The sequence below is a fragment of the Aspergillus nomiae genome (assembly GCF_001204775.2).
Source record: "Aspergillus nomiae NRRL 13137 chromosome Unknown contig00558, whole genome shotgun sequence".
Taxonomy (NCBI): Eukaryota; Fungi; Ascomycota; class Eurotiomycetes; order Eurotiales; family Aspergillaceae; genus Aspergillus; species Aspergillus nomiae.
In genome coordinates, this window is record NW_015378613.1 from 63 (window position 1) to 17,394 (window position 17,332).

Sequence of the window (17,332 nt, forward strand, 5' to 3'; positions counted from 1 at the left end):
GGAGTATCAAATCTATCGATATTTCCTCGAAGGAGGCCATTCCTTGGCATTGTCTTCGTAAACCATGCCTTCTCGGGTATGGTTTTCGGCAGTGGATATTTCTTCGCTTCCATTCCCTTGAGGCAATTGGTCCGCCACCACAGAGATGGGTCGTCGAAAAGTCTAAGCCCTGCTTGGCGATACTGGCCATTTGAATGCTTCATGTCCACAACGGGAACGAACGGCTGCTGCCTATGGTGAAGGGATTCTCCGTCCCTGATTTTCTGGATCCAAGAGAAAGGCATTGGCTACTCTGACATGGCACAACTTAAGGTTATTTCTAGATGTGAGCGTTGCGAGTCAAATCCCCAGTAGACCATGCAACCACTTTACACTCGGCCCACTAAGATCCACACTTCGGATACGCATACGATGAACCATAACCCCTTTAAGCATCTCAATCGTTCCTTTTTCCAGATCGGGTATAGTTTTCGAAGGTGTGCTTATAGTATTTTGGGAATTTTCTTTTGTTAATGGCCCAGAATATGTGGCAGGGACACTCGTCGACCGTTAAATATAAGGTCAATGACCTTCAGTCAAATAGTTTATTCGCGATAGCGATTGGTTCACTTGAAGAAATATAGGGCAACATGACAGCACTACAGCCTCGCGACGGCTTCAAACTATTCTACTATGATCCATCCCTTGCAGCAGCAGTAATTTTCATAATCTGTTTTCTGGCAACGACAATATTACACACGTACCAGCTTTTTCGAACGCGAACGTGGTTCTTCATACCGTTCCTGTTAGGTGGTTACTGTATGCATCAGTCTAAATTCTCCCTCGACCTGAATGCTGCAGGATTGGGCTAATTTGAACTGCAGTTGAATGGATAGGATACGTTGCACGTGCCGTGGCCTGTAACCAAACGCCCAACTGGACACTGGGCCCGTACATTGTACAAGCCGTGCTGACACTGGTGGCACCAGCCTTGTTCGCGGCGAGCATCTACATGGAACTGGGCAGAATGATCGTCGTCCTTGGTGCAGAAAAGCACAGCATGATCCGCGTCAAATGGATGACCAAGATCTTCGTTGCGGGAGACGTCCTGTCATTCCTCATGCAATCCGCAGGTAAGACGCACAATGACAACATGTACTTTAACCACTCAACTTACGCGCGGCTCCAGGAGCTGGACTAATGGGCGTGAAATCCAAAATCTCCGAGAATGGCCCACACATTATCGTTGGCGGTCTTGTTGTCCAAATCATCTTCTTTGGCTTCTTCATGATCTCATCCGCGGTATTTCATATGCGTATTAACCGTGATCCCGTCGCGGATGGTGCGTCTGGCTTCAACTGGCGACGACTACTTTATGCCCTCTATGCTGCCAGTGCCCTGATTCTGATTCGTTCCGTCTTCCGTCTTATTGAGTACGCGCAGGGGAATGGGGGGTATCTGGTCGCGCATGAGTGGTTCATGTACGTGTTCGATGCGTTGTTAATGTTCGGGACGATGTTGATCTTCCATGTGGAGCATCCCAGTGAGCTAAACGCGTGGTTGAGCGGCAGTGGCGTTGTCTGTAGGGGGATAATTCGGTTTGAGAGGATTGGAGGGAGTGGCATGATGATGTCCTAGTTCATTACTTAGCATGTCTTGAAGCAATACATAATTAGACCATGTCACCCTGAACAAAAGCCATTCTTGTTCTTATGGGAGATGCCCTGTAAGACATTGTCCTATCCAACATCCCACCAACCGAAGCACGACCCCTAGGAAACTCAAAGATGGCTACTGTTAATAAATCAACTTTCCAGACATGTGAGAATGAAGACGTATTAACCACCGATGAAGTTTGGCCGACCACTACTAGTCTTGTGTTCAAGCTTGTAGATATTGATCATGACGTGCCACGCCACCTCATACATCTAGGTAATGTGGTTGACATCAACGACCTGGGTAGTTTTATCGTTAACCCCATTGGACTAGTTCCACACAATTTGCTGGCCATAGAGCCTAAAACCCGGCACCTGAATTCCTACTTCAAGAGATGGCCCACGGAGGCACTGATCCACGACACCTTCGTTGGGTTGCTAGAGTCGGGCGAAGTTCGCGTCAATCGGATTTATGAAATCCACACCCTGAAGATAACTAGCTTCGTGCCAAGTTCTTCCATCCTTGCTCCACTCAATGAACAACCCAGCGTTATCAAGGCAATTGAGCAAAGCCGATCTCGGTGTGTCTATGTCATAACTGGGGTGGCGGAGGTAACTGGCATAAGTGCTCATGTCTCGGACTGTCGGCTCAGGGGGTATGACCCCACTATCAGGACCTCTCTGGTTATCCTCGATGCAGGACGTTACACTACAGAGTACGTTTGCCGCTCGTTCTGCGAGGCTGATCCAATTGCTGTTGGGTATAGCCTACACTGTCTGAGGCTGGAGGAGTGTCGGGTTATTGCGGAACCAGTCACGGCTTCATCTTTTCCCAAGAAGATGGATTTCTTTGAAATTGTGTAGGATTAGAGCTCGAATAATATGGAATAAAAGGTGTCGCGGGCATTATTCAAAACATTGCAAGAGATACCCTGCTCGGACCAAAGGATTGCAACAAGTGTCAGCAACCCCAAATCACACCCCGAAACTTAAGATCATTAAGATATCATAGTAGAGGCCGTCGGAAAGTGCCGATGGTAGGGTATGTTGAAATAGTTAGATTCCAAGGGCAACTTGATTGAGATGGTGACATGTCTGTCGGACAAATATGTGAAGGTTGGCGTTGAGTGGTATGGTACGTGGGCAGGCAATGAAAGCCATGAGAATTAGGGTTATTCCCCCCAGCTAGCATCTGGTATGCCCTGATACTCCTGACTAACTATAGATTCAAACCGGCATGTTCACGAATATTCTAGTATCTGAGGCTATATTTTCAATTGCGTTTGTCTTGAGCTCATTATGCATCCCTGTCTCGACCAACATTGAACTCGTGCATCCGAGGTTTCATCAGAAGGCTCCAAACCCTACGAGCCACTAGCAGGATCTCAAAAAGAACTGCTGATTGTCATTATCATCGTCCTTCCTGCTGAAGGTGATGGCTGGAGTCAGATCATCGGTAGTTTTCTGGAAGATATCGATCACCTTGTGTGGGAATGCAACACTGGTAATACTGTTTTGAAACGATGAAATTAGTCCAAGCAAAGAGAATACCCTCGGACGGTAGTTATAATAGTCAACTTACAAATACGCTCCACTGTCATCCTCCGCAGGTTCAAGCCTCCAGCGAGCTTCGTCTCTGAAAGGAGAAACAAGCTCTGCAGTAATTTGCTCCCCGTTATCGGCTAGAAGTATATACATTAGTATAGCTGCTGATTTATTAGGAAGGGTCTTTAGTCATACAGGCTGTCAGGTAGGTACCACTGGTGGCACTGATGATAAGGTACTGGTCGCCAAAAACAGATGCGAAGAGAAACTTTTTATTTTCAGTCAGAACTTGCTCACTGTAGATACTATTAGTTGCTGCTCACGTAGGACTGTCCAGTAGTACAGGGTGACATACTTGATCCGCAACCCTAAGCTATCTTCGCTACTGCCCTCTTCCAACTCAAGTACTTTGTCCTCCGCATGGCGGGGGATCACAACATAACTATCGGGTCCGTCGAAGTCACTCATGATGATGATAACTTTTAGACAATATAACAAATGAAATCTGGCTTTGTGTTGATTCTAAGCTGAGAGTATGAGCTGAGCGATTTGTGAAAAGGTGATTTCTGGGAATGGACAGCAGTCATTTATACCTTAGTTTCGAATGAGGATCACGGTTTCCCGCCAGGAAGGTATTGAAAGTTATCTCTTTTGGTTCAACTCGTCGGGTAAACTGAGTACTGCATGAAGGAGTTCCATTGGGCATCACTCCAAAGCTAATATTAGCTCTGGATATAAAGTTTTCTTGCGTGATTTCTTTCTTCCACGTGCAGATCCTATGATGGACCAAATCACGCAAGTGACAGGTGCTGTTCACTAATCCAATTGACTATTGCTTCTATATCTTCCTAGCCAATAGGTAGACATCAAGAGCAACACGTTCTGATTCCTTATGATGTCTCCGTCAGCAACACTTCCACAGAGCGTCACTCCCATGAGTACTGAATCCCACTATATCTCGCCAGAGTCAACATATACATCGATCGCCGGGGAAGATACGTGGCTCCCTCGAATTCGAGCTGTGGATATGCCGATGTCTGTCCGTGCTGTATACCGATGTGGGCCATAGGGATCGCTTGGCCAGTAGGCCTTTGCCCTCCGCAATTTGATGCATAGCAGAAGCACCAAGACAAAGCATTCTATTGGCTAAGGCACCTTACCAGGTGGCCTTGCTGCTGTTAGATTGTCTCGCTTACTATGGCGGGGCAAAAAAGATCGTATATCATTTCCTTTTGACAAAACCTTATCAGCTGTATAAAGTAAATAATACGACCATCTCAGTACTCGACGCAAGCCACAATCCACACTAAACATACCAGATCCCACCAATACACCTTATTATCCATCTCAGCTACGCCCGCAGTCATTTTTAGCTCATCGTCATGAAGTGATGACCCCTCCTCGAGAAGGGAAACTCTTACTCCCACACCGACATCCTGATCTCGGTAAGCAATATTCAGCTTACCTCTTTGCCAGCTGCAAATACATACCCCGCTCGTTTGAGCCAAGGCTAAACACCGGCTGTACTAGCGAAGCCTGTACCAGTCGGCAGTAATTGACAAGGCAAAGAAATGGTCTATGCTCAAGACGATCGGTCGTAGATCTAGCAATCATATTGCAATTTACCGGGGTCAGCCTGCTAAATGTGTGCCATTGAGACAACGAAGTTTAATTTCCGATCATGTGATTCTACACGTGACTCGTAGCCCTCATAGGTCTTGCAACCCTCAAGAAAATCGACCACGGGAGATTGAAAACTATGGTATGCGACATGAGAAGCACTTCTATGATACAATCAAGGAGACATATCCCGCATGGCCTCCGTACACAGCCAATCCAGCTCCACCATCATATCAGGATCAATAGGAAACCCACTTCCCGCCGGGTCAAACGCGCGAACTTCGTCCTCGCCGATAGGTACGCTGGATTCACGTGGACCAGGATCAGGGTCAGTTGATATACGAGGCTTCTTCGAAGTTGGAAAGCAAGACTGTGACCGACTTTGCGACTGAGACGCCGCCCGCTTCGCGGAATTATACGAACGGACCCGCGATTCCCATCGTCGCTGGAGACTGATCAAAAAGTTCTGTGCTCTCTTGGCACTCTCCCATGATATCCCGAATTCTTCCAGTGCTCGAAAACAAACGCTAAGATAGGCTGATATCTCATGATCTCCTTCAGTTTTGAGACTTGCTATCGTGGCAAAGATTAGCATTAGGGCTGCGGAGCAGGTGATAGAGACAGCTTGCACGTTCATGCGACGGAAGGTGTATTGGGTTTCGTAGAGATGCAGAAGCTGCGAGATAGCGATTGCGGACTCAATGCACATCTTTCGGGCGTGGACGTGGCCTGGGCCTTGGGGCGGTTGAGGTTGGATGTATCGCTTCGAGATCCATGGGCGGTGGGCGTGGATGATGGTTTGGTGATATTGCATGCTGGTTTGCAGGTCAGTATACGTAAATAAGAGCTGGAATCCGACTTGCTTACTGGAGAAGTATGATGTGAGGTAGAACAGGGCCGTCTGTATGCTCGAGATCGATTTGCAGAACTTCGGGAAGGTTGGCTTTCCATTTTAGGAGTCGGTCTGTTGTGTTCTCATTCAAACCCTGCAGGATACGTTTTGAGACCCGGGAGCATCCATAGCTAGACAGGTTAGATTGACAAATTTAGAGACTCCAGTCTTTATAGGTGTGGCTTACAGGACATGGCCCAGAGGAGTCATGATCTCACAAAGCTGAATCCGGTGTTGGCTAAGAAGGTCCACAGGGTCTGGCACGGGAGCTGCAAGAGAAGCAGGTGGTGGAGACGGAAGACCATATGGAACCCATTTGCGGTCGTGCTCTCTCGCCTGATGGCGGCCAGGCTTGTCGACAGTGACATCCTCCATATTGATACGGACTGGTCGGCCGAGAAAAAAGCCCCAGAGACTTATAGAAAAACGGCATCAGTAAGCACAACCAAGAATTGAATAAGATGTCGGCTTACTGGTCCACAGTGTAAGTCCCCCAAAACACGGTGCGGCGGAGCTCCGCCTCGGTTGCTTTAACCGACCCTTCAGTCACATAGTGGGCCGTGTCAATGTGTAATCCCAAGTCAAAGGCCAAGCGCATGGCCATGCCTATGCTAGAATGTTAACCATGGACTTCAGTGGCTGATGGTTGGATGCTTACCGCTGTAGAGCCACCCTCTGGAATTTCTCTTGCATCCAACATCGTGTGCGCTTAATACAACCATCGCCTGAATAGTCGCCAGAGTAGGCGAGTCCAGCTCAATCTCGAGTAGTGCCTTCGCTCGGTCAGCGAAGAAGTCGGAAACCGATCTAGGATAGGTGATGAAGTCGGGATGGTATCGCGGCTCGAATGCCGCTCCAAGGCAGCACCTTCGAAAGTTAGTCAGAAGTGACCCTGTTATGCCGGTAGGCTCCAACTACGAAGTTCTTACATGGCGTTGGTTAGGGCCTCAGAGTAGTACGGCGTTTCCTCCATTTTCCTGCGCCACTGTTGCCTCGCTGATTCGTACATCTCCCTATCGACCACTTGGAACAAGGGGTTATGCCAAGTAAAATAGAGGTTGATAAGGTGCTCCTCGAACCCCGCTGGAATCTCTTTATTGACGCCCAGGCGATCCAACACATCAGGTCCGTCTTGTCGAACTGTACGATGGATAGTTAGATTGTCTGGAGTGGGCATCCTTAGCAGATTAAAGTGGGACGTTGGGCCGTAGTAGCGAACATGGCCATCGGACCCGATCTGCAGGCTCCCCATCCTGTCAGATAACTGGTTCACTAGCTCCTCTACGCCTTCACTATCACTGAGATTGTCGTCCTTAGTAGAAGTGTCATGTTGGCATCTCGGCTCATTGCTTAGTAGCTGTTGGATGGACAGCGGCAGTCGCGTCACATTAGGACGCGGTTGTGCTATTTTCTTTCGAGTGCCATTTCCACTGTCTGAGTCTTTGGTTTGTGATGGAGGGTCGTTGATCTCGCATGGTCCCCCTGTTGGAAATTCTGTGTTTATCTCAACAAAGGTGTCGTCACTGCAGTCTTGGAATAAGGAATCGTCTGACGTTGCTGGTAGAGAGGCAACGGTTTCGGGACGACCTGGACCCTGTGGAACGTCGTTGGTGAGTTCCGAGAATGACATCAAGAATAAGTTCGGATCTATAAGATCAGGGTTCAACTCCTCGACGAAGGGTTGCTCCCCTTCACTATCCGTTGGTTGGCCCTGATTAGCCTTCGGGTCCGAGGCATTACTGGGGCTGTTCTCGGATCGTTTCAGAGCCGACTGCACATCTTCCATTCCACGAGTCTGTAGTAAATGCCGTAAAGCAGAGTCATCCTCGTCAGGCATTTTCGGGGGTTGAAGCCCCTGGTCATTAATGAATTGGCATAGTTGCCCCACTCGATTGACCAGAAGATCAACAGCAAGTCGTAGCGAAAGCCTAGAGAGGTCACATTTATGCATATTAGCGAACTAGCGAATGGCGAACGATTGATCGGGAATTAATGGGGCCAGTGTCCTCCCAGCCTCACCCACAACAGGAAGAAGTTGCTACTTAAAGTACGTACTTTCGCTTATCAACTCCCAGCTGGTAATGGCATGATTTACCTTTAATCTTGCAGTGTGAGCAAATGGGTTTGGTCCCGTCGCACTATTCTCGTGAGTCCCGACACTACCATAACTGACTGGATTTGAACCTGGAATCAGGTTTCCGGGCATACGAACCTTGATTTTACTCTCGCGACAGGCTAAGCAGGCCGTTGTAACATTTTTACGCTTGTTTGACTGCTTTGTGGGCTTCATATTGCAAGCTCCATAGGGTTTCAATCCGTTCACTAAATGGTTTGAAGGTATGGAGCGAAGAAGTTAAAAAGGCTGAAGATGTCTGTTCTCGGGATTCTGTATCCGGGGCTCGGCAAGTCCCCCGCGGCCCCGCTGCCGATTTCTCGGAATCAAATGAGATCGTATCAGATCGACTCCGCAGCACTTTGGCTTACAGATGCAACATTTAAATATACCATGTCGGTTATTATTCTAGAATTTCAGTTCACTCTCCTTAATAGTTAGCGTTCTATCTCTAGGGAGACTTTGTAACCAGCGGTTACATGCGGTGATACCTTCGGGTGTTGAAATATTCTTTATTTTACATGAATCGACCATCGTCTGCCTTGGAGCTAAAATAGAGGACGGGTATGAGAAAGGAAAGGGGGAGACGAAAAGCAACCGAGCATTCGAGAAAGCCGATGGCCAAGAATAGCGAGGCTGTACTGCAATCCTTGGCTGAAAATGCCATGGTACTACTAGTAGATGTATACACAATGAGATAGGGTTAATAAACTACTACGGAGTACTAACTATTCCTATGACGACCAACGCATTTGGTCCACTCTAGCGTACTATTCCAGATCTGGTCGAATGTGCCGCTGAGATCCAAATCGACTGAAAATTGTAAAGTTTGCCAAGTACTTTAGGGCTGATCTCGTGGCGGAGCAATATCTCATCTCGTATAGCTCACTAGACTAATCACACAATGGAAGGTTCACATTGGTTCATCTAAGGCGCAGGGCTGAGCGGTACCTTGGCGTATTCCACGTTTATTTCCCCATGCCACCCCATTGGGAGCTTGAGGCCCGGTACTAGGGTTGTGAGCTGGATCTTCAGCCCGATGGGGCGCCCTAGTAACGTCAGAATACAAACTTGCGGTTGGGCTTCAACCTAACGACTATAAAACTCCCAATATCCAGTTGTAAGTCATTGGGATTTCCATCTTACTTCTACACTTGACATAATACTAGAACGACGAAACATGACTTTTCTTCTATTTCTCGGCTTAGCCGTCATATCTGCGAGCTTAGCCTCGCCTGTATCCCAACCCCTTCCCACAGCTATCATTGATTCCGGGGCGATTGTCGGAACAACTACATCCTTTCCTTCCTCCACCGCCATCGTCAGAAAATACCTTGGAGTTCCGTTCGCTGCACCACCCGTCCGCTTCAGCCCTCCAGAGCCGGTTGAACGATGGTCGACGTTCTACAATGCGACACAATGGGGACCATCCTGCATCCAGCAAATCGGCCAAAGCGGCAAGGAACTCTTTGGTATGCTAGACCTACCCCCTCCGGCAAACGGAGAAAGTGAAGACTGCCTGAATCTCAATGTGTTCACCCCCGAATCTGCGTCGGCGGGATCTAAGGCTGTTCTTGTTTGGTTCTACGGAGGGTCATATCTAAATGGCGCTACATCTGTCAATCTATATGACGGCGCCAGTTTTGCTGCCAACCAGGATGTCGTGGTAGTTACTGTCAATTACCGGACCAACTTCTTTGGATTCCCTGGAGGTGATGTTCCCGCCACGGAGCGGAACCTTGGGTAAGCATTGAATATTCTACAGTGCATCACAGGACACGAATTTAACCAGATACCCTTAGTTTCCTCGACCAACGTCTTGCCTTAGATTGGGTACAGCGCAATATCGCCGGGCTAGGCGGCGATCCGTTCAAGGTGACCATATTCGGGGAGAGCGCGGGAGGTGGCAGTGTTGATGCTCTGATCACAGCTCCACCAGACCCAGCTCCGTTCCATGCAGCGATTATGCAGTCCGGTCAAAGCTCCATCAGCATGCCCCTGGGCGGTGGCCCCGAGAAATACGCAGAGTCGTGGAAGAAGCTAGCGGAATTTGCGAACTGCCCTTCGGACAATGCTCTTGAGTGTCTCCGAAAGGCCCCTGCTCTTGAGCTCAAACATTTCGCTGAGAACGCCAGCCTCTCTTTCGGCCCGGTTCCAGACGGCGGCGTTACCTTATCGGCCACACCTCGTCTTGATCGTCTCCACTCATCAGAGGGCAATTCTTCCATCGCTCGAGTCCCCATTCTCATCGGGAACAATGCCGACGAACCGAAGCCTTACATCCGAGGCGTTAATGACACAAAGGCATACCTCGAGACTCTTGGGCTGGGCGAATATGTTGACATGATTTTGAAAGCATATCCGTTAGGACAACCAGGGACCCACAACGAGAATGACCGACTCTCCCTGATCGCTACCGATCTGCTTATGACTTGTCCCTCTAAGGTCTTTGCCGAGGACAGTGCCAAAGTCGGTATTCTGTCGTATAGGTACTTTTTCAACGCCAGCTTCCCCAATAACGAGGCTTTCCCGGGGAGCGGGGCGTTCCATGCGGCGGAAATTGCTTTTGTGTTCGGTACTTATTCCAAGGAAAACGCCACTCAATTTGAGCACGAAGTAAGCCAGGCCATGCAGAAGGCGTGGGCGGATTTTGCGAAGGATCCAAGCCACGGCCCTGGATGGGATCAGGACCCTATAATTGGGGTATTCGGTGATGGGGTGAAAGCTGGCATGAGTGATGAGGGAAAGAAACCGTTGAATGTAGTTGACTCTGCGGCCATGGACAGAAGGTGCGAGCTTTACAGGCCGTTATATGATCAGCTGCTACTTTCTGGTTCTTCATAGAAGGACTGGAAATACCACTAATGCAGGAGATATGGCAAAGGGGGGCATATGACTTACATATATAAACTACGGGATACATCATACATCAGAGTGGCACGCATACCTGGCAAGCAAAATCTCAGAATACTAGATTGGAAGTGGTTATAGAGCTTAACAGCAATGTAGTCGGCACAGTACCAGTGCATATAGTGCGGACTTCAATAAATTGGGCGATTATGTCCGGTACAATGTGTATCGTGTAGTCTTTTCCCAAAATAGATCAATTAGCAGGACGAAGTTGAACGCAACGTCAAATATGGAAAGCAATGTTGTCATTCGTGCACACACGAAATCTTGCATTGATTGTAAGCTTCATTAAAAAACCCCTTTTATTGAGCGTATAACTCGGAAAGTAGTTGATTCTGTTGCATCGGCTTATACAACAGCCTGGATACAAAGGAACACGCCAGGTTTCAATCAAGTTGCTATAGGGAATATTATTTCGCTCTAGGTCTAGAGTACAGTAGTATAGCAAGATACCCGGGATAGTAAATTAAAAGGGAGCCTTAGCTTAGAAAGAATAAAGAAATCTCAACAACTTTTCGACCACCACATTGTCACCTTCCCCTGTCGCCGTGGTGTTCGCCAATTGCTGCTCCCTTCTCCACTTTGCGGCGTTGATGCCGTATATTAGAATGGCAAGCGAGATTGCCTAGATGGGTCACATAAGTTAATTGTATTGGTTTAGCCAGGGTTGACAATGGCGGATCGCCTCAAGTGCAAGCGCAGTAGAAGTGCCTCTATTCCCCAATCGCAGGTTTTTCGATGCATACTGATACAAGGTTCCCATCTCCCACCCGCCATCTATTTCTTGCATGGACAAGAGCTGCTTGAGTCCTCGAACATCATGAATCCCAGTCTGGTGGCAAACAATTAGGCGCATCGCTAAACTTGCTGCATCTGTCGGAATACCAACGCTCTTTTACCCGTTCAATGAGAAGGGCCCGCATACGTTTATAGACGACAGGCGACGATCCCTTGAGACGCAGCAAGAGACGGGAAAGGAAGAACAAAAATGCTTCAGGTTCAGGGTAGTAAGTGGTTCCGTGGATATAGGCGTGTCTTTGCAGAACCTGACCGACCCAACTGAGGGTCTCTGAGAGCTGATGGCCCCGCCCGTATTGATAGAAGAGACTCAACACGTTGCAGCACACGACCGGATCAACTCGGTTCTTGAAGTCGGAGAAGAATGTCTAATGACACAATTGCATTAGTCTCCCCGACACGCATACATTTTTCGATAGCCTCTTACCTGAATGAGACGGTCAGGAGTTCGATACCGAAGCATCATATCCATAACAAGATTGGCTATGTGAGCAGGGCGCTGGAGGATGGTAATCCCCAGTGATGTTGTGTCCAGATCATCAGGGAAACTGGTTGGTGTGATGACAGGAGGGCCTACTATTATTAGCTTGAGGTTAGCGAGTGTCAGAGTGTGAGATGCACACACCAATAAAAAATTCCATGTAGTGAGATGCGTTTCAAGATCTACCAAACTTCTTCTAGAGGTTAGCGTTCGGCACAGAGTATTTGGACTTTGACCTACCGGTCGCCAGTGAGCTCCAAGATGAGCAACTGCGCGAAATTTTCCTTCACGCTTATCCCAGTATGCGTAACCGAAGAAAAGTTCTGGGCGTTGTCCTTTAGAAACTTGGTACCTCTTGCAACAGGATCAACATCGAAGAGATTGAGGAGAAGACGGGAAACTGAGTTTTCCGAAGATAAAACACCTTGCAGTCCCATAGACATTGCTGCAAGTATATTTTCAGTGTCATCATCTACCAAGATAACTTGCTCAGGCTTCAGATGTATGTGATCCAAAACGTGCCGATAGAACCTCAGCTCAGGCTTTTGCATGTTCATCTCGCTCGAAACAAAAACCCGTTCGAACAGGGACCAATCGATTCCAAGACCTTTGACTAACGCATAGTCCTCCCGAGATAGGTTGGTCATGGCATATAATTTACACCTACTTCCAAACCGGCTCTTTATTGAAGCTAGAAATTCCAAAGCTGTCGCCTTCACTTGATATGTATTCCGTACCGCTGTGAAAGATGCCTCAATCTCTTCCTGCGAGTGGCCAAAGTCGACTGCCAGCCGTGCAAAGTATTGCTCTTCTGTAAGGCGACCACATTGGTACTCCACAGTCGCTGAACAGAATAAGATAGATTGGAAGGTATTCAGCGGCAGTTGGATATTGTCCAACGAGGAAGTTAGGATAAAGTTCTTTAGTTCGAGCAGAAGCCCTTTGTAGTACATCCGGCTGGCCATCCTGGTCATGTTGCCGATGTCGTGCTTACAGAACCATTCATAGACTTGACTCTTTTATAAATACATGAGCCACATCATATTTGGTATCAGGCAATCTCAGTCGGTGGGTCACATTTTGGCTAATCGTGTGGCGTCCTGCATTACTCCACATCGGCTTCTCCTTCGAGATCCTCGCTGAGATGTATCCTTCACACTATAACCATCTAACTCGTAGATAAAGGATCCTAACAATCACTTCCAGATGGGTCACAGCACACTCTCGTTATCATCAGATTGTTAAAGATCCTCTCACAATACATGCCATCTAGTCAGGGCATGTGACAGTGATACGAAGGCCCCATATCAGATCCTTGTAGAATGCTAGATCAGGCGAGAAACCACGCACTAAGAATCCCGTTTGCCACTTTCAGGCGACATCCAGTGGGTCCTGGACTATACCTAATTCCCCATGAGGTATGGTCTACATAAACTACTCCACTCGCTTTTAATGATTTGAGAAATTTGTATCATTACCGCGAATCCACTTCTTGGGGCTGAACAACCCCTGTGCTGCAAAAACATTCTCGATATCTTCAACAAACATTGCCTCGGTTGAAGCTAAAATTGGGGATAATTAAAAGCTGGGTGTTATCCCCCTTGCTGAAATGTGCATTGTAATACACGAAAAGAATCAGTACTGTATAGGAGTATACAGGCCGAGATACGTTTTAGATAGTACATAATACATATCACTGGCTAGTGTAGGTATCTACCTGGCTATCAAACAGCCAAAGTTGCTGGTAGTCAGTCACGAAAGGTCAATTCTTACTAAAATGGGTTCAGTTTCTACCAAAAGTCATACTAGAGTGCCCTCCCATATGACTCCGTCGATTTTCATCTATATATGTCCCAGTTAGCATACCAACAGCCCCAATTTCAATACCCATCTCATTATGTACGCTACCTCCAACTCTAAACATTATGTAGAATCAGAGACCGGGAAATGTGTGAGGCGTGTATGTTATGGAATGTATCCAATTTTCGCCTTGAAATGTAACCCTTTTTTTATACTGTATAGTCGTTGCGCGGGTACATGTACCCGGATAGGATACACCAGGCATAATCACGCAATGTCAGTTTTTCCCTTTCGCATTTTGCAATAACTCTTTTCCGTTCTAGGACATGTAAATTGAGTCGGCCCCTGATGGCAGTTTAAGTCGGCATTTCCTAGCTAACTTTGCATGATGGCCACCCAAGCGCTGTATATCGTCGGCGACCTCATTGGCACCGGAACATGATGCACTCGCAAGCTTTTCTATAGTCTGATACAGCTATGAGAACTGAAAATTGTAGTATTCCCATGTTTTTATTATTCTTTGCCACATGGTGTATTCAGTCATGCCTTAGTAACCTATCCTTCCTGCTCCGAAAAAAAAGCTAGGAACATAGCTGCGATGTGAAGACAACTTTCACCACATCCATTGTGCGTCCCCCCGTTCATAGGACTAAACCATGTACAACTTCAGATAAAGTAGCCATAAAGACCTATTGGCTGAGTCTCTCCGATATGTGGACATGGAAAGCATCAGATCGGGTCCATACACTACACCTAGCCGACTCGGGAGCATGTACCCGAGTGTGGAGATGGAGACTGCCGAATCACTGAGTATGCTGGATTTGCTGTGCCTTTGCCGGAAAGACATTGAAGGACAAAAAGAGAAGGCCAGAAGAAAATTTTCTCCTTTAAAAGCCTTCGCAGAGGCTTACTGTCTGTCCTTGAGAGTGGGACATACGCTATTTAAGCAGTTTTATACACTCTCTCGAACCAGTATCAACAAATATGCCACGCCGTTCACTGCTGAACAGCTGTTCTGCGCCCAAGATATTGATTGAATTTGCCAACCCTCGGGGAAGCTATACCACAGGGGAACGAATCAAGGGAACAGTGACAATTACTGTGGACACTGAAACCAGGTTCGGCGATGTCAATATCAGCCTAGAAGGTACGCACCGGTCTTGACTATCATGTTTGAACACCAGACTGACCCTGAGTTTTATAGGCTTATCGCGAGTGAACTTGTTACAACCCATAGCCACACAGCGAGAAACAGGTGCCTCTCATACATTTATAACGCTCTGCCAACCTGTTGCCGAAGCAAACTGCCCGGCTTCAGGTGTTTTCAGGCCAGGAAAAACTTATCGATTTCCGTACACATTCATCGTTCCCGAACGGGTACCTCTGAAATCGTGCAACCATAGAACAACTCACACGGGTATCAAACAGGCACACACAGCAGCCCCGCCCACGCTGCATTTGAAGACCTTGTCGCAAAGCCTGTGTGAGATCTCCTATCTCATTCGTGTTACCGTGCGTCGTCAGAATCCAAACAACAATGCAAAGCCATACACACTAGCTAGCTGTACGAAACCCTTGCATCTCGTACCTGCCCATGGGGAAGGGGATTCTTTAGGCTGGCCTGAGAAGCAGGACGTGTACAGGTCCAGTGTTGTGCAGGAAGTTAAAGGTCAATGGAAAGGACAGGCGCTCGGTCGACTTGAAGCAGTGGCATCTATACAGCAGCCAATCCAGGTTCCCCCAGGACGTTCTCCAATCGACAGACTGATTATCCATGTCGGGCTGCACCTTCGGTTCGATCCTGTCAGAGACACACTGCCACCCAGGCTTGCGAAGATACACCCTACCCTCAAACAGTCCACTCTGTTTAGTACACAACCGCAGGAAGATTTTCCAAGCCTCGATAGGATAATCTCTGACCAAATGTGTCGAGGGGCGCACGTTCAAGTCTGCTCTCTTCCCTCAACGGCTATCTCATCCATCAGATGGACGAAGCATACGTTACCGCGTCATTCGGGGTCTTCCGGCTCCGTAAAGGACTCTACACCCTTTCGTACCTCCACCCCTGGATGCTTTTACACAGCATCGGCCATGGTTCCAATCACCCTGCCGACCAACCGCGACCTTGTGCCAACATTTCACTCATGCCTTCTCTCTCGTATCTACGCTCTTGAACTTCGTCTTTCGTATCATATGCCTGGTGCGCCTATACTGCAACGAGCGGTCGCATTAGAAGTACCTGTTAAAGTTGTCAGTGTACGTATGCTTGATAAGAGCAGCGATACCCTCCCGAACTACAACTCGATTACAGAAGAGGAGCCCTCACACATTGTTTCTCGGCCTATGCCACGCTCTCTTGAACGCAAAACATGGGATATAGAGAATCCCAAGAGTGCTCTAGGAGACTTAGGTTTGCTACCATCTTCTGAGTGGCAAGAGGCATACGCACCGCCGAAATACAACGATGTTGTTGCACACTCAGCGAAGTGGCTATAGCCACTTCTTGTGGATAGATGACTCCTTGTGAATAGCTTTTGTGTGAGCGGTTGCAGAGGGTTTGAACCTGTGTTGGGAGTCAACAGAGTGGATTTGAAAAATGTGGGACAGTCTCATGTGGGTATATAACTATACCTCTATAGGAAGGAATTTAGCCTGCTAACTCTTGAGATCATTGATTCTGGCGTCAAATTTAAAAGCCTGAATCATGACGGTCATGACGTTGTACCCAATAGTGTTGCTCTATACGTACCAGTCGCAGGATTGAATTAACGTTAGATAGTACTCAGCTATAAAAGTCAATGAGCATATGGGCTATGAATGAGTGAAACATTACAAAAGCGGCAATATTTCAGTTATAGCGAAATAATATATCCCACAGGCATCCTGTTTCTGGCCATTAAAAGCACAAAAGGGTTTTGCAGTTTTGGCCAAGATCTATTGGTTTCCCCTTCAGGGCATCGCTCGGTGTTGATGCGCTCACCCTTCAAATCCGTAAACATTGGCTTTAAGGAGGGAAGTGGTGATTGTCACATTGACCCATGGATTGGATATTATAGAGTGAGTCTGTTGTCAGCCTCACTAAGAAAGTCCAATGATTCCGGGCTTCTCTCGTTGCGGATCGAATGAAAATCACTCCTGCGAGGATGATGCAACACGTGCCAATGTATCATGCGTCGTAAGCAGGAGTCCGGCGTCTCAAGAACCTGTTTCTTTGCATTACTACTTCACGAGCCCGATGGTTGGCTTAGAGTCGAATAGCACAGTTAGACAAGGAAGAGATGCCACGTACGAGTAAGGTAGATGTCCTTCAGCGTACAAGCCACACGTAGAGATGGAGCGAATAAACAACAGTAAATCGCTCATAGAAGCCATCATGACATCGGAGAAAGTGTCTACCCAGCAATCGCGTTTTTTCCACTTATCAATCAGTTTCAGCCTCTTCGTATCCAACACTTCCCCTCTCTATCGCGCAATCATTTTAGCCTTGTTAGGGCTTAGCTGCAGAAATGCCGGCATTTGCACTCTCCAATCCCGAGCAG

General features: G+C 47.6%; 5 protein-coding genes across 5 annotated transcripts; 3 read left to right on the forward strand and 2 right to left on the reverse strand.

Moving 5' to 3' along the window:
• Window positions 1–629: 629 nt before the first annotated feature.
• ANOM_011087 (RTA1 domain-containing protein) lies at window positions 630–2,498 on the forward strand (the record flags this gene model as incomplete). The annotated part of the gene is made up of 4 exons (XM_015556343.1): window positions 630–798; window positions 864–1,112; window positions 1,169–1,561; window positions 1,834–2,498. 4 exons carry the CDS (start codon window positions 630–632, stop codon window positions 2,496–2,498), a joined length of 1,476 nt encoding a protein of 491 aa, XP_015401608.1.
• Window positions 2,499–4,974: 2,476 nt separating this feature from the next.
• Window positions 4,975–7,528, reverse strand: ANOM_011088 (fungal specific transcription factor domain-containing protein; the record flags this gene model as incomplete). The annotated part of the gene is made up of 6 exons (XM_015556344.1): window positions 4,975–5,614; window positions 5,667–5,822; window positions 5,879–6,106; window positions 6,165–6,297; window positions 6,350–6,558; window positions 6,621–7,528. 6 exons carry the CDS (start codon window positions 7,526–7,528, stop codon window positions 4,975–4,977), a joined length of 2,274 nt encoding a protein of 757 aa, XP_015401611.1.
• Window positions 7,529–8,984: 1,456 nt separating this feature from the next.
• ANOM_011089 (carboxylesterase/lipase family protein) lies at window positions 8,985–10,648 on the forward strand (the record flags this gene model as incomplete). The annotated part of the gene is made up of 2 exons (XM_015556345.1): window positions 8,985–9,547; window positions 9,607–10,648. 2 exons carry the CDS (start codon window positions 8,985–8,987, stop codon window positions 10,646–10,648), a joined length of 1,605 nt encoding a protein of 534 aa, XP_015401612.1.
• Window positions 10,649–11,357: 709 nt separating this feature from the next.
• ANOM_011090 (HAD family hydrolase) lies at window positions 11,358–12,958 on the reverse strand (the record flags this gene model as incomplete). The annotated part of the gene is made up of 5 exons (XM_015556346.1): window positions 11,358–11,546; window positions 11,614–11,880; window positions 11,940–12,085; window positions 12,134–12,186; window positions 12,234–12,958. The coding sequence occupies 5 exons, from the start codon at window positions 12,956–12,958 to the stop codon at window positions 11,358–11,360; spliced, it is 1,380 nt and encodes a 459-aa protein (XP_015401609.1).
• A 1,819-nt stretch (window positions 12,959–14,777) lies between these two features.
• ANOM_011091 (uncharacterized protein) lies at window positions 14,778–16,289 on the forward strand (the record flags this gene model as incomplete). The annotated part of the gene is made up of 2 exons (XM_015556347.1): window positions 14,778–14,940; window positions 14,998–16,289. The coding sequence occupies 2 exons, from the start codon at window positions 14,778–14,780 to the stop codon at window positions 16,287–16,289; spliced, it is 1,455 nt and encodes a 484-aa protein (XP_015401610.1).
• Window positions 16,290–17,332: the final 1,043 nt, after the last annotated feature.